Here is a 23,349-nt window from a genome sequence, read left to right as displayed (position 1 = left end):
AACATTTTTTTGCATATTTTGGATCTTTAAAATAAGAAAAATATGCTCAAGAAAAGATTTACTCGAATTCAACTTGGTTCGTCTGCTAGAGCCCATCAAACTACCAACTATCAATTTTCATATGAAACTGATAAAATCGGGTCAAAAAGCTGATAAAATCGGGTCTTCACTGTATATGGGGCGAGCATAGCGTAGTTGGTAAATTGATTGCCTTGTACGCAGCTCACCTGGGTTCGATTCCCAACCCCGCATGTACGATTAGAGATTTTTCTAAGAGATTTCTCTAACCCGAAAAGAGGCGAATGACCCGAAGGTGAAAACCTCTATAATCGAACAAAAAAAAAACAAAAATGGCAATATCGACGAAAACAGGAATTATCAAATTGTTATATGATTAAGAAGAAATATAACACAGTTGCAGTGAAAACCTTTTTCTCGAGTAAAGATCAATACTGTTAGCATCTTTTATTATATTTATTAATAGTTGATTGATCCGCTTCAGACCTAGGAGATGAAAGAGGAACATGACAGAAGCGGTTTCAATTTGTTAGATTCAATTCGTTTGTTCAGTTTAGATAACGACGAATCAAACGCGCTGCCAGGAGAACATTTTATAGGAGTAGACAAACTAGAGGACACGCTACGCAATTCTGCTTCGAGCGGGGTGCCTTAGGACTCTACCGCCGAATGTGATGATCTGTCCAGAATTCGACTTTCGGTCACTCTCATTCCCGGCCCAGTCTGCATCAACGAAGCACTCGAGATCTTAGGTTCCCTCACCCAGGTGTAGGCGGAAGCCCTGGGTCCCCTTGAGGTACCTTTGCATGCGTTTGGGTTCTGTCCAATCACGATCGGTCGGGTTCGAAACCTTCCGGCAGAGCAGCGAAGTTCCAACGTGTTTACCGCGACGTATAAACAAACTACCCACCAGCGAATGATATTACGTTTTTGTCGATAGATCTCTTTCCTCCTTTTGTTTAGCGTAGGCTAGCTCGAGACATACTAGGGACCTTGTTTCACATTTTCGTGTCCGAACCATCCGAGCATCTGGTTATTTTTTCCGTGTGTATCAGGAGAAGTTGACGAAAACCTCCATACATCAGGATCTTGTTCTTCGTTACGTTAAGATACGAAACTGATTTTCCTGAATGAAAGTCCATTTTCTTGAAGATACCGATTTTGGTATTCCAAACTTGTGTGTACTATTTTAGGCCGTAGAGCCTGAGTTTCACTTTACTCACCAAATTGAAGCAGAAGTGTGCTGGCTTCTCAGAATCACCACGACTCGGAGGTTTTCTGTCCTGTCCAGCACTAGACAACCTCTCGAATAATTCCACCAAGATGAATAGAAGTTCAGCCATGTCCTCGTCATCCACGAAGCACTTTTGCTTCAATAGCGATACTTTGGAGGTCTGGTAATGGTTTTTGAGGGCGTTCCAAGTGGCCTTTGTTGTTCTATTCGCACAGATCAGCTCTTTCGGGTTGTCATCAATCAACAAGTCGGTTATTGTTCTTGCCTTGACATCCACCATGTTCCAGGCTTCAACAGTTTCCTGCTATGTCTTAATTCCGGACTGAACGCAACTCCACAGGTCTTCTCGAATAAGAAGCAATTTCATTTTGAATCTCCAGCTATAATAATTATTCAGCTTCTGGTGGAGACTACACTTTTGCCTCTATATTCACACTAAACTTTTCCAAAAGATCCAATTCGGTTACGTACAAGTAAGAGCTCGTGACCTACTAATCCCTGAATGTTCCTTTATTTTCCTTTGCATTTAAGAAAGTCCATCGCCCACCGATTCAATTCATTCCGAAGCGTGCAATACTTCGGCGACAGTGTGTCACCATGAATTGCCTTCCTGCTGCAGCACTATCCTTATATACAATTGTTGTTTCATTACAAATATGTTCGTTTTTCAGGTACTGCACTCGCAACGAATGCCTCCGTGAAGGCAAAAAACACAACGTCCCCTCCACCACAGCCAACCCAAAGCAGCAGCAATAGTGAGCTTAGTCAAAAAAACGCCACAGTTTCGGCAGCTGCCACTTCAGAAGTGAGCGCAGCCGCCGGACGTGAACAACAACAGCCTTTCTTAGCAACCGTCAAATTGTCGCAACAGCAGCTAAACTCAAAAGCAGCAAACGATTCCTTACATGGTACCAGCAGCGGCAGCAACGAGTCCGCCAGTTTGGCCTACGGCCCCGCCAACAGCAGCAACAATAACTCTAGCAAAGTAACTAATAATCCTCTTCCTGTGATAAAATGTACAATTAGTACATCTGCAAGCACCACTGCTGATAAATCTACAAAGACTGACGAGTCCTTGCTGCAAATGAACGGCTTGGAATCGGCGACGACGGCGACAGCAGCAGCCTTGGGGGCCGGTTCGATTGCTACCAGTCGTAAGACTGGTGACAACTCGGACACCATGAGCTGCCCTACTACTACCAATGCTGCTACGATGACATCGACTGAGTACGTAATTGCTGCGTCCTCTCCCTCCTCTTCCTCCGGTAGCTGCAAACAGCATTCGTCGTCGACTACTTCATCTACTAATTCGTCATCCGTGGCTGTGACTTCTACATCGACAATGACTGTACCCGTGTCAGCTGTTAAAGCAAACGCCAACATCAACACTTCCGGTTCCAAACAGAGTGGTTACAAGAACTTGCGGCCACCAACCACGCCTACAGTAGCATCCGCTGCGGTCATTCTTTCCTCTCCTTACGCAGCATCATCTTCGTCAGTATCGTCGTCGTCATCTTCATCCGTAAGTTCTTCCCAGCCGACTGTACCGCCACCGTTTTCTCTGCAGAATCACCCACCACTCGGTGGTATTTCCGCTGTTGTTCCCGAGCCACAGCAGCAAACTCAGGTACGTCTTAGCTATGCCCAAGTAGCTCAACACTTGAAAGAGCAACAGATGAAGGAGAAGGAACACCAGCAGGAGGGCAGCACTAAAATTATTGAGAAGGAGAACAATAATAATCTGCAAGTCGGTAGCAGCAGCAGTAGCAGTAGCTCTAGCAATGCCAACAGTAGCAATGTCACTATCATTAGCAACAAAAAGAAAGATTCACCGACAAGCTCAAGACTGTCAACCTCATCGCAGCACAGCAACGATGGGTTTAGGGAACAACGAGGTAAGTGGTCGTATTTGTTACCATATTTGTTTGTTGGGTGCCAAGTGTATGTAGGAACGAAGAGAATAGAAAGAGGCAGAAAGGCGTGAATAGCATCAGAAATGCATTGACGCTACCACTTTCTTTTATTTTTCTTGTTACTTACATTGTGTATGCTAGTCGGGCGGATGGCAAATGTTTCTATTTTTAGGTCTATTGATTTTAAATAATGAGCTTCCTTCGCGCGTACGGGAATTCGCCAATTCGTACGTTTTTCGATCATGTAGCCAGTTGAAGTGCCTTCTTAAAATAATCTTCCTTTTGTTTTGTCAAGTTGCAATTGTATCGATAAGACATGTGGTTAATGGTCAAATTACAAATCACTTTATTATTAATTTTAATTATTGTTAAATTCTTAGCATGCAGTTAGGATTAAGGGAATATTCAAAATTTTAAAATAATATCAGAGTGTGTACTACTAAAATAGGATCATTCTTATAAACATATACTGCTGCTCTACGTCCTATGTGTATAAAGAATCCCACAACACATGGGACATTTAAGTGTATACTGGCAGTATACGGCTCATTTCAAACTCGTTCGATATTGCTTTTTAAATTAACAAAATTGCTTTTTAAATTAACAAAATGTCTTGAAAAAGATTATGCTTACCAGTCTTGCTACCGGGCACATTCCGAAAGCATGGCGAGAAATAACAGATTTATTCCCAGTTCTTTTCTTTTTAAAGCTTTGTAATGGATGATCGAGCATCATATCAGGAACATTAGCTTAGTTGAATATCCACCGCACAAAATGCTACATGCTTATTAGTCTGGGAAGTTCACGACCACTCTGTTTCACGATGTTGTTTACAACATTGAAATGCCTTCTCGCTCAAACAGTCTAACTTGGGTGTATTCCTAGATATTGAGGGTGTTTTTGAAAATTTGCCCTTCCAGTCTATTCTGGTGGCGACGCGCGGTCATGCAGTATCTGAATGTATCTCGGGTTGGATAAACACAATGCTTAGTAACCGCATTCTTTGCACGTCACTGAAACAGGCAAAGATAAAGAAGTTGAGTATTTGCGGTTGTCCAGAGGGTGGCGTTTTGTCACCTTTGCTATGGAAATTAGTTACCTGGCTTGTTGAGAAATCTCAATGATTTCCAACCTACGGGTTTCCTGACGATTATCAAATACTAATTACTGGGCTTTGCATCGGTACAATCTTTGGATTAATGCAACAAGCACAAGGAGTTGTCGAACGATTGTGTCGACAAATTAAATTATCAGTTAATCCAAACAAAACTTCAATGGTTCTTTCCACGAAGAAACCAATAAGAATCGGGGTTTGCCCTTGTAGTTCTTTGCTTCTGAGCTACTGTGTGCAGATCAAGTCAAATACACTGGAGTTATATTGGATCCCAGACTGCTCACATTGTGTTTAAAGTCAATAAAGCTTACACGTCTTTCGAGCGGTGAAGACGGACTTTTGGAAAGACCTGGTGTCTTAATACACCTATGCCATGCAGATGCCTTGCAAAAGGGGAAAGATGATGAGGATCCAGTCAAAGCTAAACCACCAACAATGAATAGTGCTCATGGCGTTGACTTGTGCTTTCACCACAACTCCAACTACTGCCCATGAGGTCCTTCTAAATATCAAACCATTACACATATACCTCAAATAAGAAGCACTATCATATGCATACAGACTCCAGGTTACTGACCTTTGGAACAGTAACTGTGTTGATCTTGCTACCAGTCATACACGACTGTGGTTACAAATCGTTACTTGGGGTGAGGAAATTCTTGCTCCCAGCGATATTACACTCACTTGTAGTTTCCATTCCCTCTCGAGAGGAGTGGTTGTCTGACTTTATGGAGAGACAACACTTGATTGTTACACTGACGTCTCTCTGATGGAGGGACGTGCTGGGTTGGTGCTGGTGTCTGCTGTCGTGAAATTAGATAGGAACGGTCTCACTCGCTAGGTAGATACTGTACTGTATGGTATCTTTGCGATTATGTGCGGGATTCAATCGGCCCTTCAACAGTTTTCTGGCAAAGTTTTAAACTTCTTCTCCGATAGTCAGGCTGCAATCCAGGCGGGAGCACGTCGTTTGGCATAAGTTCGTTTGGCATAAGTTCATTTGGCATAAGTTCATTTGGCATAATGTTCATTTGGCATAACCGTAGGTGACACATACGGTCGTTTGGCATAATGTTCATTTGGCATAATGGTCATTTGGCATAATGGTCGTTTGGCATAATGGTCAGTTGGCATAATGGTCGTTTGGCATAATGGTCGTTTGGCATAATTTGAAATATACATTGAAATCTCTGTTATATTAGGCGTTGACGATGCCTAATGTGGCTACGCCACATCGCTTTAAGCGTGGTGCAGTCCGACATCGCTCCGCTCCGTCGGACTTAAACTAGCTGATAGCCCCTATGTTTAAATAATCCGGGCAAACGAGTGGATCACAGATTTGCTTGCAAGGGGCTGCCGTTCCGACGGGGGTATACAGATTCAAAGAACTGCTCATATTTGAAAGATGGAGTCAACTCCTAAGTTTAAGTAATCCGGGCAAACGAGTGGATCACAGATTCGCTTGCAAGGGGCTGCCGTTCCGACGGGGGTATACAGATTCAAAGAACTGCTCATGTTTGAAAGAAGGAGTCAACTCCTAAGTTTAAGTAATCCGGGCAAACGAGTGGATCACAGATTCGCTTGCAAGGGGCTGCCGTTCCGACGGGGGTATACAGATTCAAATAACTGCTCATGTTTGAAAGAAGGAGTCAACTCCTAAGTTTAAGTAATCCGGGCAAACGAGTGGATCACAGATTCGTTTGCAAGGGGCTGCCGTTCCGACGGGGGTATACAGATTCAAATAACTGCTCATGTTTGAAAGAAGGAGTCAACTCCTAAGTTTAAGTAATCCGGGCAAACGAGTGGATCACAGATTCGCTTGCAAGGGGCTGCCGTTCCGACGGGGGTATACAGATTCAAATAACTGCTCATGTTTGAAAGAAGGAGTCAACTCCTAAGTTTAAGTAATCCGGGCAAACGAGTGGATCACAGATTCGCTTGCAAGGGGCTGCCGTTCCGACGGAGGTATACAGATTCAAAGAACTGCTCATGTTTGAAAGAAGGAGTCAACTCCCAAGTTTAAGTAATCCGGGCAAACGAGTGGATCACAGATTCCACTCGTTTGCCCGGATTACTTAAACTTAGGAGTTGACTCCTTCTTTCAAACATGAGCAGTTCTTTGAATCTGTATACCCCCGTCGGAACGGCAGCCCCTTGCAAGCGAATCTGTGATCCACTCGTTTGCCCGGATTACTTAAACTTAGGAGTTGACTCCTTCTTTCAAACATGAGCAGTTCTTTGAATCTGTATACCCCCGTCGGAACGGCAGCCCCTTGCAAGCAAATCTGTGATCCACTCGTTTGCCCGGATTACTTAAACATAGGGGCTATCAGCTAGTTTAAAGCGATGTGGCGTAGCCACATTAGGCATCGTCAACGCCTAATATAACAGAGATTTCAATGTATATTTCAAATTATGCCAAACGACCATTATGCCAAACGACCATTATACCAAATGACCATTATGCCAAATGAACATTATGCCAAACGACCGTATGTGTCACCTACGGTTATGCCAAATGAACATTATGCCAAATGAACTTATGCCAAATGAACTTATGCCAAACGAACTTATGCCAAACGACGTGCTCCCAATCCAGGCCCTTAACTCAGACAAATTACGGTCCAAGGTGGTGATCGCGTGTCAAACTCAAATTGAAGAACTAGACATTGTCAATACCTATTTTGATTGGATGCCCGGACATTTAGGTATTATTGGAAATGAATGGCAGGTACAGAGATTGACTTCGTTGGGTTCGAGCACTCCCTGCCAATTTCGACAAAAGAGAAAAATCCGGTGCTGGTCTTCGTCCGAGCACCGCCGTTATTGGAGAAATCTACCAACATGTCTCCAAACAAAGACGTTTCAAGAAAACACGTACCTTGTGATTTCGAAAAATCTTCTACATTTTTCGAACCTCCACTGCGGCATGCTGACTAGGGTTTTAACCGGCCGCTGCAAACTCAATTATTAATTGCAACGATTCAGCGCGCTGAGTCTTCTTAGGTGATCTTTATGAATCCGATTACGGAACTGCCCAGCAGTAGTGTTTTTGCTTATTCTTACATAGACGGCACTATATTTGGATGACGGTAACTCAGACATACTAAAGTTCCTTATCCAGTGTGGTGAAGAGCTTTAGGCTTACTCGCAGGCAATTTAAAGTATTGGTAAGTTCAACTTACCAACAGTTTGTTTTTGTGCTGTCATTTTTCCCATCCTTCCAATTATACTTCCTCCTCCTTCTCCTTTCCTTCTGAGTAGGAAAATGACGACACAACAGGGCACAAATCCCCGATTACACACGGGGATCGTGCCATTTGAGCCAATATATTCTATACCGGTTGTTGAAAGTATGTGTTATTTTTTATGACTAGAAATAGCATTTTCCAACGCAAAATTCCTAAAAGAAGCTTTTATTTAGCTCGGTTTCGCGTATTTAGGTGAAAGAAGGCAAGTAATATAAATTTTAATTATATTTAATTAAAAATAATTTTTAATTTTATTTAATAAAACAAACTAGTTGAAAATATTTATTATTTTCGAAGATGTTTTAAGTTTGCTCTACAGACACTATAAGCGGGAAAGGGTCGACAGAGCAGCTTCACAAATTAGTTATAGAATCTACGTTTCGACTTCGTCTCATCAGTATCCGACACTAACTTAGTGAGTTCTGATTAAGCTGATGAGAATTATCGAAGTTGAAACTTGGTTTGGTTTAGCAAGCTAATGCAAGATGTACTGTGCTATATTTCTCCTTAGTGCAGAAAAGCATAGTGCGTCTAAGCCAAGCCAATTTTCGAGTTCATTGATTCTCATTAGCTTAATCAGAACTCTTTTTTTTGCGGGACATTACGTATTATAGGACTAGGGGTTTGCTCAGAAACACAAATAGTGTTTTCGTTTTTTTTTCGGAGCCAGCGTCAATCGCTAGCTTAGTCAGCTTAACATGTGGTAATTTGATCTTCAAAGTTGCATGAAGTTGTTTGTGCATGAAGAGTGCCTCGGCCAAGAAGGAACGATGAAGTAGGACGGATTTACAGTTCCCCATTCGAATGTTGTCTAGACTAGAATCAAATTGTTTGTATTCCATTATTTTTTATGGTGGTTTTCATAAACTAAGCTCGAAGTTTCTTAGTCTCAAATATTTTAATAGTACGGCTTTCACATGTTCAAACTGAGCATGTTAACATCGAGTTTATTCTATTTAAATAGTTGTCAAGTTTCGTTAACATATAGGATAAGTCACTATTTTAGACTATCAGCAAATTAGCACACATTTTTATTATGAGACAAAATCAGCACTTAAATCGCCAAGAGATACAAATTCATCTTTTTCCAATTCGGGAAGTCGTTTGTTGTTTTTATAAATGGTTTGTTGTCATGAACGTATAACATTTACCTTGATCGTGATATAGACGCTAAATTCAAACATACAAACAATAACTTTTCGGCCAACAATTAACTAGCGACCAGGACAGCATTCCTGATGTGATGAAACTGGACCTCCAATTTCGGAAAAAGCCACATATTTTCTTCCAAAGAACATTTCAACGAATCTTTCCACCCTTGAAATAAATCGATATAATGTTCATTCTAAGCGCGCATAACGCCTTAAGGTTCATTCATGTTCCCACCTCGTTGTAGGAATAAAAATAGCGGCTCTTTGTAATATTTTCCCATTTAGCATGATTTTTTTTATTGAGGTAGTTTTTTTTACTATCGAAATCAATAAACGATTTGCGCACTCGTTTATGATGTACAGTTCAGAAAAACGTTTTAGCATCAAAAGGCTGAAAATCAAAAGGCCGAAAAACATAAGGCGAAATTTCAAAAGGCGAAAATTCGAAAGGCCTAATGCTAAAAAGGTCGAAAAATCAAATGGCCGAAAACCCAAAAGGCTGAATCTCATAAGGCAAACTTTTTTTATTATTCGATTATTTCACATTGTGTTCTTCCTGATTGATTAATCGCCTTACGTTTGAGTAAATCGGGAGGATCGCACGTTTACGTACGAAACCTTTCCAATACAAAAAAAATAATGCTCTTAAAATCCACCAAACCCTTTATCAAATTGTGCATTCATTGCGATTTTAATTCAGTTTCAAAGAATGCTCGAAAGAAGGCATCATCCTCTATGTTTGAGCAAACCGGGTAGCCGAAGTGATCACAAGTGTGCGTGCAAGGGTTATTTGGCATACAGATTCCAAGAACTGCTCATATTTGAAAGAAGGAATCAATCCCTATGTTCGAGTAAACCGGGAATACGAACAGTTATGCAGTTCTAAATAGCTGGCATGTAGCTCAAATGTTTGAGCATGACAGCAACTACCTAAACATTTAAATAACTTTAAATGAGTTTGTTTACTAATAGTACTAAGATTGTACTTGAACCAAAATTAGATTATTCTTCTTTACCAATTAATAAAAAAACATTTACGCCTAATGTGGCTACGCCACATGGCTTCCAGTCGCGTGCTGTCCGACATCGATGTCGCTCTGTCGGACCTAAACTAATTTATAGCCCCTATGTTTGAGAAATACGGGCAAACGAGTGGATCACAGGTTTGCTTGCGAGGGGCCGCCGCTTCCGACGGCGGGTCGGCGGCCTCCTCGCCCGGCGGATCCTCAGCGGTTATGTGGCTCCTTGGTCTCGATTATGCGGCAAAACCGCATTTCACTGGCTTCGCCCCAAGTGCTAGAGCAGTGTAACAACCGATGGTTGAATATATGTAAGTTCATTCCATAATTCATCGTTTGAAAAACTTAGCGAAATTCACAAATGATGAAGTATATAATTCGAAGGAATAGCTCATGATATAAAGAAAGATAATAAGGATAATTTAAATTATTGAAGCGCTGTATGGAAAACCAAAACCCACTGGCGATCATAATAATAATGGTCAAAATAAAACATACGTCTGGTGGATCACAGTTTTACATTATACTATACTAAAACGTAAGTCATAGCCAAGTATTCATAATTGCAACAGTGAACAAGCATAAAAATTTCAAAAAGAACTGCTCATATTTAAAAGAAGGCAAAATCAATTATAAAATGTATTCACACATTATTATCATTGCTTTGTTTGTTTTGTTTCGTCCTTTAAAAAGGTTTGCCTTTCAAAATTCTGCCTTCTGAAAAGTTTGCCCTTTGAAATTCCGCCTTCCAGAAAGTTTGCCTTTTGAAAGTCCGCCTTTTGATTTTTCAGCCTTTTGAATTCGGCCTTATGTAATTTCGGCCTTATGATTTTCAGCCTTACGGCCTCGACCCCAGAAAAACGTAGGCGGAGAACTAAATAATACATATGAAATAATAATAACTGCATCTCTACTCCCAAATTTTATAGACAGCGCCGGTGGTTATTTAGTGATCTTGACTGCTGTTCAACCCAGCGTGTTTAGGTTCAATCCAAGTCGACGTTATTAGGATGTCCTAAGATGAAAAAATAAAGACGATTTTGCCTGAATTTAAGAAGATTGTGCACTCAAAACACTGCGCGACCTCCGGGGAGAAAGAAACTACATTTTAAGATTAAAATCATTTAATTTCATAAGATTCAAAGAATGCTCATCCTTTTGTGCAGTTTTGTAATATTCAAGTTAATTTTTAAACACTTTTGGGATTTTACTCAGACTTGCCTTTAAGGCGGCTCAAATTTTCTCGATAGGGCGACATTTTAGAACGATTGAAGGTTGACCTCTTTTAGTTCAAAACACAACATTATTGGTTCAGTATCAGTATAAGATGCTAAATCCTGGCATAACAATGTCAGATCTTCGCAAGACCTCAAAAAAGGAAAGAAAGGTTTGATTTTGTACATTGACAAATGTGATGAAGACCTGAATCATTTTGCTACATCCGCAAAATGCTTGCCAAACACAGATTTGTTGGCCATTGTGTTCTGTTTGACGCTACGGTTCAGTTCCTTCCAAGGTCTGTATACGTGTAAATTTTTGCTCTAAATAAATATGAATTTGCATTCAAATGTTTAAGCGACGCTTGGATTGGCCCAATGCCATCCTGGCCATGTTATATTGCGTTTCCTGCCGCACATGGAATTCGACGCAATATACGATTCCAAACTACTCTGCTACCCATTCATTGATATGAGGCATTGGGCTATTAATGAATCAATGCTAATATAAACATTGGACTATAGGCAACTTTAACTTCAAATTTCTTTCATTTTTAGCGACGCACTAAAGAATTACAAATACTCGAGTGGAACTTTTTCGAATACAGTCTTTAGTATGGATTGATATGCATCATCAGTGCGGCCCAGTGTGCCCATGCGTAAAGACGGTACTGAATTCTTCACGAGATTAATCAACGTATTGGAGTACAACCACTACTCGCTTCGGTGGTCATTTATTACGATTATGACGAGTGTAGAGACGTGGAGTACATGACTGTACAGTCACATCGACCTATCAGCCGTCTGGTTTCTGCGAGACCAGAACCTGTTATCTTTCATTAACAAAACAGTTAAAAAAGGCCTGAATCAAAGCGCCTGACTCCGAGCGTCATCCCAAAGTTTGATATTTATTATGGTTCTGACGGCTGCATCTCAGATCAGTATCAGTCTTGCACGCATCGTACTACGCGGTTGCAATCAACCACTAAGTTGTGGGGACCTGCGTTCTTCTTTGCCGTAACACGCTTTAAACGAGACATATTTGAATAGACGTTCATGCTCGAAACCGGTTACAAACCGTTGTCGATTTTTGGAAATAGAAATGGTATTCTGGTTAAAGAAGGACAAGTTGGCCACCCGGGGCAAGATAATAAATGAATAAATGCATCATTGCACAGTGAAATGACCTTAGTAAGAATTTAGGAAGCTCCTTGCACGCTTTGGAGCACTGGGTTCGAGTTTGATTCAATTCAAGATCTTTTAGCGAGGAAAATATTTTAACAGCCCACCTATTCTTCGTGTTAAGAATGTCTCACTTACATAATCGCAAGCTTTTGAAAATAATTGTAATACATATTATCTTCTTGCAGATACTCGCTATAGCAGTGGCAGCAATGCCAGCAACTCTGCCAATTCTCGCGGCACCAAAGACTATCGCTTGTCGACCGGAGCCACCGGTACTGGCGGCCCCCTTGGAACCGCTATATCAGCAACAACTACCGCCATTGGTGGTACCGGCGGTGCGTCAGCAGCTGCTGTTGTTGCGGGTGGTATGGGCGTTACCACCGCTTCCTCCGCAGGTGCCGGCCACCGAGGAGAGCCTAATAATAACAACAGTTACGGCAACAACAACAACAACAACAGCCTAAAGGCGCCCAATGCTGGTAGTGGCAGAACGGCAAGACCACATCAGCTGAAGGATTACGTCCAGCCACAGCAGGGACCACGTAGTCCTAAATGATGACGCTTAATTTGGATCTAAAAGCCCGCGTTGTTTCATTGTTTGCGAGGTTTGTAGCGAAGCGAAAGCGTATATGTAGTGATCATCGGTCATGTTGCAGGTTTAGTTTTTTTTTCCGCTGGAGCGGCGATGTCAGCAGCACTTAGTTTGTTGGCAGAGATATTCAAACATTTTGTTAATTTTTGTGTTACGTCAGACGAACTGGAGGGAAGAAGACAAATTTCATTTATTTTTCCAACGTATAGAATGCAACTGAAAGGGTTTCAGAAAGAGTGAATTTGGTTGGTAAAGGAAAGAGACGTTTCCTTGAAAGTGATTTGTTACTATTACTATTATTACTACTACTACAACTACTACTATTACTACGGCTAGGGTTAGCGATCTCATGCAAGCACTATCGGACAGCTGGAACAGTTGTGTCCGAGCGATACGGACAAGCGACGGTAACATATGCGACTTGATTCGTGATTTACTTTATTCATTACTATGACAATTTTTAGGTGTAGATTACAGGAATGAAGGAATTTCCATTGTTTATTGCAGGAGGATACGTTCAGATCGAAAGTAGAGCGAGATAACTGCAAATGTATAATCTATTAGTTGAAGGCTTGTTGGTTCGGTTCTGTTTGTGTATATACGGCGTAAGATACCATGTTAGTGTCGTGATATTTGCCCTATTTTTAGTGTCCTTTGCCTGCTTGCAAAATTGGACTTCTTACAAGATGCTGTGTGTGTAAGCTGTAAACAGGTTTGGAGACTCAAACTCATCTTTGTAGACGCCGCCGCCGCCAAGTGTTAAGTATGTGTACTGGATTCAGATAAACTGAAATACACAACAATAAACTCATATATGTTTGGTAGACGCTAATCTGTGTTAGCTCTCACCAACGATTGCTCAATAATGACCATTCTAGTAGACAAACGATCGACTGTATACTATTACTTATAAATTGTAATAAATACTTTGCTGGCAATGGGGTTTACGTTATCGTTGCATGACACTATCTCACTTCTGTCTACTGCCGATAGTTCAGCATCATCAACTCCCAATTGTCTGTCTGGTTAACTTATGTTCGTCCAATTTTGTTTTCGAAATTGAATATAAACATGTTATCGCTACTCTGAACTTAAATGGGTAGATTAAAACAACTAAAAAAAACAACCTAGTCTTCTATTGTTTACATCTTCAAAAATTAAGATTCAGAAACCTATTTAACGTTTTTTTTGTTTTCTATATATCTATATTTTATTATTTTTGAATCATTTCATTAGACGTAAACAAGACAACAAACAAATAAAAAGTTGCATACATTGGTAATTGAAAACAGGTAAATTGCCCCGTTCTTTAATGTCTTTCTTTTCGTTATTTGTTTCTAGATATAACAATATTTTTTTTTAATTTACCGTGACACTAAACTGTGTACTGTGCGGTGTAGGATTCGTAAACACGAACCAATTAGTTTCGTTATATAATACACACTACTGGCGCATACGCGTGCGTCGTGGGCTTTAGCAAATGTGCTTTTATCGATGTGCGCGTGTATTGATGCTATCAGTAATATCAAATAAAATTGCGTGCGTGTGTCGGTGTATGCGTGAGTGAGATTTATGCGAAATAATCTACTATTTAACTTTTGTTTTAGCTTTGATACACACAGTGAGTGTTGCGAGATATAAAGATAACAGAAATGTGGTAATTTATTAGAATAACAAATTTATTTTCGTTCACGGAGGCGAAAAATAAAACTAGAAGAAAATGGGATATTTAAATTTGGGAAAAGTGTAGAGACATGTATGATTGAAACTAGAAACGAACCACGACTACTACACTTGTGCACAGAAATATACTGAAACTCTGACATAGAGAACGGAGACACTTACGGAACCATCGGGATTTTTTTTGTTTACTTTAAAACCAAAACTAAACGATAATCAATTAAACTGAATGGTCTGATAGCAATTGTTTCTAGCAGCAGAGTGTAGTGTGAAAATACAACAGAAAAAATATAATTTCCATAGGAAAAGAACGCTTTATTTAATTCGTTGTTTTGATAAAAATATTGTTAGTACTCTTTCTTTTCTAAAATCCCACTACTCATAAGCTCGTTGTCCAAAAATAACCATTAACGAGAAATCGTGTTATTTTGAGATAAAATCACCTCGAAACAAAGCGATATTTGTCTTTAAAATAAATTATCATTTCATATAAGTATTTACACAGGATTGGGTTGTCTCACGTGATACCACAAGCCATCATGCAGTGCCTTGAGGGACCATCCATAAATGACGCAGCAATTTTTGAGTGATTTTAACAATCCCCTCCCCCATCGTAGCATTTCGTCACAAACCTCTTAACCCCCCCTCCCTTCCTGGTAATTACGTTGCGTAAACCCATTCCCCCCTAGCCCCCGTGAAAAATTAAAAAAAACGATGTTAGATGAAACGGGTAAGATTGTCGTGACATCAGGTCAACCGCTTTCCCCTTTTAAATAGCTACGTAGCATGACCCCCCTGTCGTCACACATTATCAGAAAATACAAAACTCCCTTTCCATCATATAATGCTACGTCATTTATGGATGGTCCCTAACATGCAATGGAAATTGCGTTATCCCAATGACTGAATCTTATCATTGGAAGGAGATTCTCTGCCCCTTCGGATAGCGCATAAATGACTGTTTGTGGATCCACTCCTTTTTGGCCCTTCATACACTGCATGTAATGGTAAGTCAGTCCCATGTAGATAGGGAATCCCATGAAACATGGGACTGATTTGCTATTATGGGCAGTACAGCGATAATGTGAATGTCATTTGATAACATGATTTTATCCTTGCTGTTAAAAGCATCTGCTGCCACCGGAGAATTCCATGCACTGATGGTGGGTTCCTGTATCATCATCATCATCATCATCATCATCAGTATTGGGTTGTCTCGTGTGATAGGTTAAAAAAGCTAGATTGAAAAAATCGATAAATGCGATTGGCAGGGTGGGGCTAACCTGTTTGGCATAACGTCGTTTTGCATAAGGAATAAATACTTTGATAGTAGGTCATTTGGCATAGTGGTCATTTGGCATAAAATGTACAGGATATTGAATGCTATTAAGGTCATTTGCCACAATGGTTTTTTGGCATAAAAATCATTTGTCATAACGGCCATTTGGTATAAAGTATGAAAATATTCGTTCAACTCCGAAAACTGTTCATGTTTGAAAGAAGAAATCAACTTCAATGAGACGAATAATATTTTTGTGTCAAATTGATTACATAGAAAACATGGAATTTGTGAACTGAAAACATTCGCATTTTGTATGAAAATTAACACATTTGTGAAATGTCCTGCAATAAAAAATCTGTGATTGTACTCTGTTAATCCTATGCTAGCTTCAAACTGCAGATCTCAGGTCAAGGAAATTGGAAGGAATCAGCGAAAAAAAATTAACCATTCCATCTACGAATATTTCTACAATTTTTTAACCAAACTACTAGGTATTTATACAATATGAAAATTAATTCGCGATATATAGTATCTTGCTTTCCAAATGTTTGTTCTTTTGGCGCCTTTTGTCTACTGTCCAAATTGAAAATAAGGAGAAAACTCAAAACTAGTTCATATTCAAAAGAAAAAAAGCTCAAAGCAATAAAATTAAAAGTTAAAAGCAATTTACTACACATGTAAATCTCAGATGCTTTAAGTTATTATCAAAAACAAAAATATTTTCGATTTTCTTAGATGCATTTAAAATTAAAAATAATTCAAATAAATTTTCATCTTCAAAACAAAGTGAAAGGCTAAAATAACGCAGTTGGCTGCATACCAAAAAAAGTTCAGCACGCAACCACTGTAGTTTTATTGTATTTCCGGAAAATTCGGGCAATTTGTATAGACCATATCGTGCAAGGGAAAACTGCATCCCAGAAAATTAACGATTTGGTGTCCTATTATTTCAGTTACCGCCCTGCAGATCTGGTGAATCAAATAGACCCAAGGAATTAGGTTTAATGTTCTATGCCAAATAGGCGCATTATGCAATATGGTCATTATGCCAGATGCCAATCTATCTTCAATTTTGTATCGATTATGCTAAATGATCTTTATGCCAAATTACTACTTGAATCTCGCTATGGTTATACCAAGTGGCTTTATGCCAAGTGACTTTATGCAAAGCGACTTTATGCCAAATGGGCTTCCCCTTGCAAATTTATGTGAAAAAGTTAAATAATCCACTGAACATTTAAATGCTTCCAAATTAAATCAGTGTTTTTAACTAATGAAATATTGTAAAATAGTGATCGAATTGTGTTGGAATTGGGTAAGTGCACTACAATATTTGCCAACCGCATTTTAACAACAGGAACGCCGTTGGGAATGACCCTGAAAATCTTTCCTAAAGTAACGGATTTCATTTCTCCGTATTTTGTGACGGATTTCACTTCCATATCAACATTAGAATAGGGCTAATAAGATTTGTAAACAAACTTTTGTTTTGCTGATTTCTCTTAATTTGTTATATTTTCAACCTAGAAGACATTTGAAATTGATTCTACCAAGGGTAAAGATGTTGATTCATGTGTATCTTTCATGAAATTCGACTCGACAGCGGAGTAATGAGCGAAATAAGTTTGTAAAAATCTCATTAGCCCTTTTGAAGAATTGATATTGACTTCTCCGTATATTGACATAAATCTTTCAATGTCTAATTTTGTATTTAATGGTCTAATGCGCTGCGCTCCATATATTCAGGATCTTTTTTTAACGTTGTCATATTCGGTGCAGTTGCTCTTCGCAATGGAATTTTGTGCCTGGGCTAAACTTTTAAACGGTATCTCTACACAGTTTCTCACGTGATGTAACTGGATATATGTCACTTCCTTGAGATTAAGATTCGTTTTCCCTTTTAGTAACAATTCAACAGTACATGACTGTAGGTCAAAGAGATTTTTATTTCAATCCTAATTATTTTTCCCGCTTAACAGGCACTTTTATTTTCTGTGATTGGTTCATGTATTCGATATAATACTGTTACGAAAAAGCTTTTAATTTCAATATCCAACTGGAAAAGATATCTATCTTCGCGGACCTCCATAAACCTTTTTACGAACCCCTAAGTGGCCGCGGACTCCAGGTTGAGGATCACTGCACTAATGTATTGGGAAGCTTTAAATATAAGCTCACTACAGAGTTGTGAAATCAGTTAACGCTAGGTATTTGAAGGCGACGGACGAAGAATTTTCTGATCTTTCAGGTCAGAGATAATCCGTGACAGATTGCTCGAAAGTTCGCCAAGACAAGCTCAGCGTAGTGATATTCGTACCTGACAAAAGTTTTTTATAATGGACTACCGTGTCTACATGCCCGCTCACAAAGTTTAGATCGACGGTGTATCCACCGACCCAAGCTTCTCATTTGGGGGATGGCTGTTTCAAGAATCCCCTGCTACAAAATTTTGAATGGAAATCGTACTGAAAGGGACAAAATTGTGTGTCCCTTCAAACTCGAATCAGGTGACCTTTGGCGAAACTGCTTTGTGTTCACTAACGTCTTCTTAGGCAAGAATCATCTACCTGTTCGGTTGTTTGTACCGCGCGTCATGCATTGCACTAAATAAAGAAAATAGACCAATGTAGCAACAAGATTTGGTTGCTGAGTTGCGTACAAGGCAATCGATTTGCCAACTACGTTTTATTTTCAATGTTATTTCAAGATAGCTGCTTGGTATAACATTAAAACAATGGCTCTGTTGTCGCATGTATGATGACCAAAATGATGGCAAGGTCCATCGACTGTGTGATATGTTTAAAAGAACATCTATTAGACATTGTAACTATAATTACAGCATCTAAGTCTAAGATGTCGGTGCAAATAGAGCAAACATTAAATTTTTGTTTGTGTTATATAAAGTCCTTTTTTTTAGATAAACCAACCTTAATAATACTCCAATATCCAATTTACTCTACGGATTTTGCATCGTTCTCGCGTTCTTTCATGTCCAGCAAATATATCCTTTACATTATATAAATATATAATGTGTGTCTACAATATCCTTTCACATTTGAAACGTTTTTCGTTTATTATTTTTTTATTTGAAAAAATAAGAAACAGTCGCTATCAGACCGATCGCCAGTTTGACTCGACCATATATATTTTGCTGTAATCGTAGGTAGGAAAACGGTGGGGACTAGTATCATCATTTATCCCGTGGCCCAGTTTGATACAGGAATAAGGCTGAATGTAGAATTCGAAGCAGGATACTTGCGGCTTGTTTGGTTAGTTTCCTCTACGAATTGATAGGATAACACAATTTGCGAACAATTGAAAGTTAGTGAACCAGTGAGTGGATGCGAAGGAAACAAATAAGGAAAAGAGGAAGCTCTAGTTGTTATATATAATGAAATTTAAATCTAAAGAATCTTAACGATTAAAGCTATACACAAAACGAAACGACAAAACTTAGGAACATAGTAGGAGTAATAAATTAATAAATTTCACGAGAAGCGTAGTTTTCACTAATCGCAGCGGAAAACTGCAAACTAAATTTGAAGCGAAAAATTGCTGGGGAAGGAGTATTATTGAGAAAGAACGATCTCCTTTTTTGGAAATCCTATACGACGAATCAATTTTTTTATCATTTTGAGTGTTGGTTTTTAATCCTGTTCTTTTGTTTTTCTTATATTATGCTGTCATATCTATTAACCTGGTAAAGTCTTATATAAACAAGTGCACTCGATCGGAGTAATAGCAACGAGCACAATTGAAAATGTTCTATCATTGAATACTGAAACTCGCAATAATTAGTATGACGATGTAACAGCACTTAAGCCTTTCAATAAGTCATCTAGAACTTTCTGTAGTTATTATTTTGTCTGTCGCTTGGGTCGTTTTATTACAATTGAACCTTTCCTAGCCCACCACACCTTTATATGAATTATAACGTGCACCTGCTGATATAGAACTTTGCAGAATTAATAGATGCCAGTTCGCACGATCTTTGATGGCCGATTCCGTTTCTTTTTTCGTTAAGTAGTAGAAAAGTGCACGTGAAAAAACAAAAAATGCCTAGTCTCGCGGAATAAGCTTTCTCAACTACTTATAGGAATCCCGATTTCATTCATTTTCATCAGAATATTTGAATCCAACTTATGAATACCTTATTCTCAATTTATTTAATATAATTACTTATCATCAGACAATTTAATCTGTTTCCTTCTCCGATTTCCGATAAAGTATGCAATTAGAAGAAGAAACGGTGAATAGTAGAAAAAATCCAAGAATGTACTGCCAATGCAAAACTACAAGAAAAAAAAATCATATAAGAGACGAAAAACCAGTAATGTTTAGGAAATGAGGGTTGATTATTTCGTTTTGTTTTTATTTAACTGTGTTTGTTTACTATTAAAATGGGCTGGGAAGCACGGGAAAGCAATCTCTTTTACTAGTGAGGGCGAAAACGAACAAATTCGATAAACTCTAGAGTTCATGGTGGGCCAATTTTTCATAGAAGAATGAAACGCCGGACCGGAAAACCCCATTTATTGTGAGGTGTGCGCAAGGAAGTTTGCTGCTAGCAAGTGGATGTAGGGAAACTATATAAATGAAAAATTACCAATTGCTAACTAATTTTAAGGGAGACATTAATTTGTTTGTTTTTATTTTGCTAGGAGTTATAAACGAAAGAATTATAGACGTTTGCCGGGGGCAAACACCCAAGAGCGGAACACGGTACGAACTGATTGGGTGTTTTTCATTCGGAAACGCCGGGAAGAGATTTTGCGGAATAACAAAAGTGGGAAAATTATCTTATTGGTAAATGAAATGTGAAAATACACACTGTAATCAGCCGTAGGTTAGCTTTGTAAAGTAATATTTAAAAAGATATCTACATAATGACTAAAAGATATATGAAAGTGTATATTAAGATATAATAATTGTAAATTTAAAGCAGTTGATTGAAACTAAAAACTAGTGAACCTGGTAGGGCGCGGAAGGAAAATGGTTAAAGCGTTTGCATAGGAAAGTGCACGTAAGCATCGAGAAATTGAGAAAACATGAGACACACTTATCTTTAAAATTTAATTAAAGTAAATCAAAAAGTATATTAATTAAACTAAAAGATAAGCGTAAATGAAAAAACAAAGAAAACCTATTGATTGAATACACAAACATTGTTGTAAAGTGAAACTAAATGAAAAAAGAAGAAAAAAATCCAAAAAATATAGAAAAATATAAGACGCAAAAAAGCAACAAAAAGAGACCACAGAAAACAAACACGAGGGTTGTCAATGTGAATCCGAAATGTCCCTTAGTTTCTACTGTAGTCTTCCCGAGTCCAAGCTAATCAACAGTTTTTTATATGTTGTATGGCGTTGTGACAATTGATTCTGTGTGGTGCACACTGATTTCATCATGTTTCGCCGCTGATTATACGGTGCTTTTGTACGTTTCAAGTGTCCCTGTATATGTTGTAGCTCTCGGGACGCATTCTCACAGTCACGTCACGTATGACTAGAAGGAAATTTTCTTGTAGTCACTGAGTGACGTGACTGTGAGAATAGCGCCCCTCATCAAATGCTACACAAAACATTGTTTTTAATATGTACATCCTCAAAATCTTTTCAACAGATTAAATTGATGATTTGTAGAGGTTAAACGCGACATTCAATAATTTTTCATTTTTTATTTCATCATGGGCGTTCTATAAAATCCAAAAAAAAAAAAATCCGAGAGTGTCCGAATTTCCGATTTTGAAATGTTCATTGTACAATACGTAATATGTAATACTACCACCACCATAACGCTAAATCTTCCGGAACATCCTCTATCGGTGGACTAGTTTTTCGTATTACCTTTATCTTTAAACTGACTCCTTCGTTGTTTTTCTTTTTGTTCTGGGATTCGTATCAATCGTCGCCAACTTTTGTATTTTCGGATGGCTGGGTCGAACGAGACACCATCAACGTACGATTAGTTTGAATTTTTACAAAGGAAAAAATCTTTACTGAAAAGCTATTAACCTAATCAATGACATGTGAGTGTGATGGACTGGTAATGTAGAAAGGTTTATAGTAGATTTATAGCAACTATATCCTAAATTAGATTCATACTAACACTCACTAACACAATTCATTGCATGTTCGCTCATATATGTTCAAACGTACAAACGCCCGTGGTCTTTGAGATAACACTAACCTGGTTACAAAGATTGCAATCATCTACACATACCTACGCTCACGATTTCGCCAACATTGAAACACCCAGGTAATTAAGTGAACGTTGTAGCACCTACAAACTTACAAACACGGTCTAAGCATTAACCCACCGCTTGCGCGATCGTGAATCGATCATGTCCGCAAGTCTCTACCCTCGGTCCTAGCAGTCTAGACTTATTCCTTCAGTTGGATCAATCAAAAAAATGACGCTCGTATTCACTAGACAACAAGTTTCATGGTGACGTGGCCAGGAAGTCTAGTGATATGGGAAAAACTGGCACTTTTCTGGCATCTGTACCAGTACCATACAATAAAAATTAAGCATCAAATTCATGGTCCGCGCGCGATCATTCTAGAATACACGCGAATATGCGAATGGTCACATGATATCATAAAATAAAATAAAATCGAATTTGTATACGCGAAATCACATATACGCGACAAACACGTTAGCATACAAATGCTTGATCCCTTCGCGACCTACACTCGCGATCTCGCGAACATGAAAACATCCTGGTGATAAGGTGAACGTCTCAGCGCTTATAAATTTTCAAACGCAGTCCCAAACGAGAACCTAAAAACTCCCGCGCTCGCACGATCATGAATCGGTCACTTCCGGAAGTTTCTATCCTTGGCACCAGCAGTCTAGGTCCATGCCTTCAATTGGACCAATTAAAAAAAGGAAGCTCTCATATCCACTGGACAGCACGTTGCATGGCGACATGACCGGGAACACTAGCGATATGGGTAACTCACTACCTGTAAACCGTATACCGAAAACTAAATATCAGAATGACAGTCCGCGTAACCATCCAAGAACGCATGCGAATATATGAATGGCAACACGGTTACAAAATTGAATTCATACACGCGAAGTCACATGCACGCGAGCACACGTGACAAACACGTAAACATACGAACGCGTAAGCCCTTCGCGATCATCCACGCTCACCTGCGCCCGCATTCGCGCAAACTTGATAACACTACGGTAATAAGGTGAATGTTTTAGTACTTACGAAGTTTCAAATGCGGTCTCAAACGCGAACCCTCAAACTTCCGTGTTCGCGCGATCATGAATCGGTAACATCCGGACAGCATTACCCTCTGTGCTAGCATCTTAGGTCCATACATGGACCAATCAAAAAATAAAGCACATATCCACTAAACAACACGTTTCAGCATGATATGGAATATCTGATTCACAGTCCGCGTGCGATCAACCAAGAACATACGCGAATATGCGAAAGACACACGGTCATAAAATAGAATTTATACACGCGAAGTTACATACAGTTAGCACACGCGACATACAAACGCACACGCAATCGAACACGTTAACGTACAAATGCTCGATCCCTTCGCGATGATACACGCGATCGCGAAGTCCCATGCACCCGCACATATCTCAACCGTGCAATGAATATCATGCTCAGAATCACGGCCCGCTGCAATTGGCCTTAAGCAGTGTTTTAGTGGGCGACATT

The 23,349-nt window shown here is 39.2% G+C and overlaps 1 protein-coding gene across 8 annotated transcripts in view; it reads left to right on the top strand.

Moving 5' to 3' along the window:
• Nucleotides 1–20,924, top strand: part of LOC131692234 (la-related protein Larp4B) — a 131,010-nt gene extending 110,086 nt beyond the window's left edge. For 7 of the 8 annotated variants that reach the window (XM_058979160.1, XM_058979159.1, XM_058979163.1 and 4 more), the window contains 2 exons: nucleotides 1,924–3,147; nucleotides 12,288–20,924. In XM_058979160.1, coding sequence (XP_058835143.1) covers nucleotides 1,924–3,147; nucleotides 12,288–12,658 — 1,595 coding nt within the window. In that variant the 3' untranslated portion in view covers nucleotides 12,659–20,924. The remainder of the gene's footprint in view (nucleotides 1–1,923; nucleotides 3,148–12,287) is intronic. The other variant, XR_009305938.1, reaches the window with a different exon arrangement.
• Nucleotides 20,925–23,349: the final 2,425 nt, after the last annotated feature.

The sequence above is a fragment of the Topomyia yanbarensis genome, chromosome 3, assembly GCF_030247195.1.
Source record: "Topomyia yanbarensis strain Yona2022 chromosome 3, ASM3024719v1, whole genome shotgun sequence".
NCBI classification, from domain to species: Eukaryota; Metazoa; Arthropoda; class Insecta; order Diptera; family Culicidae; genus Topomyia; species Topomyia yanbarensis.
The sequence above is the reverse complement of the archived record's forward strand: the minus strand, read 5'-3'. Positions and strand labels throughout refer to the sequence as shown.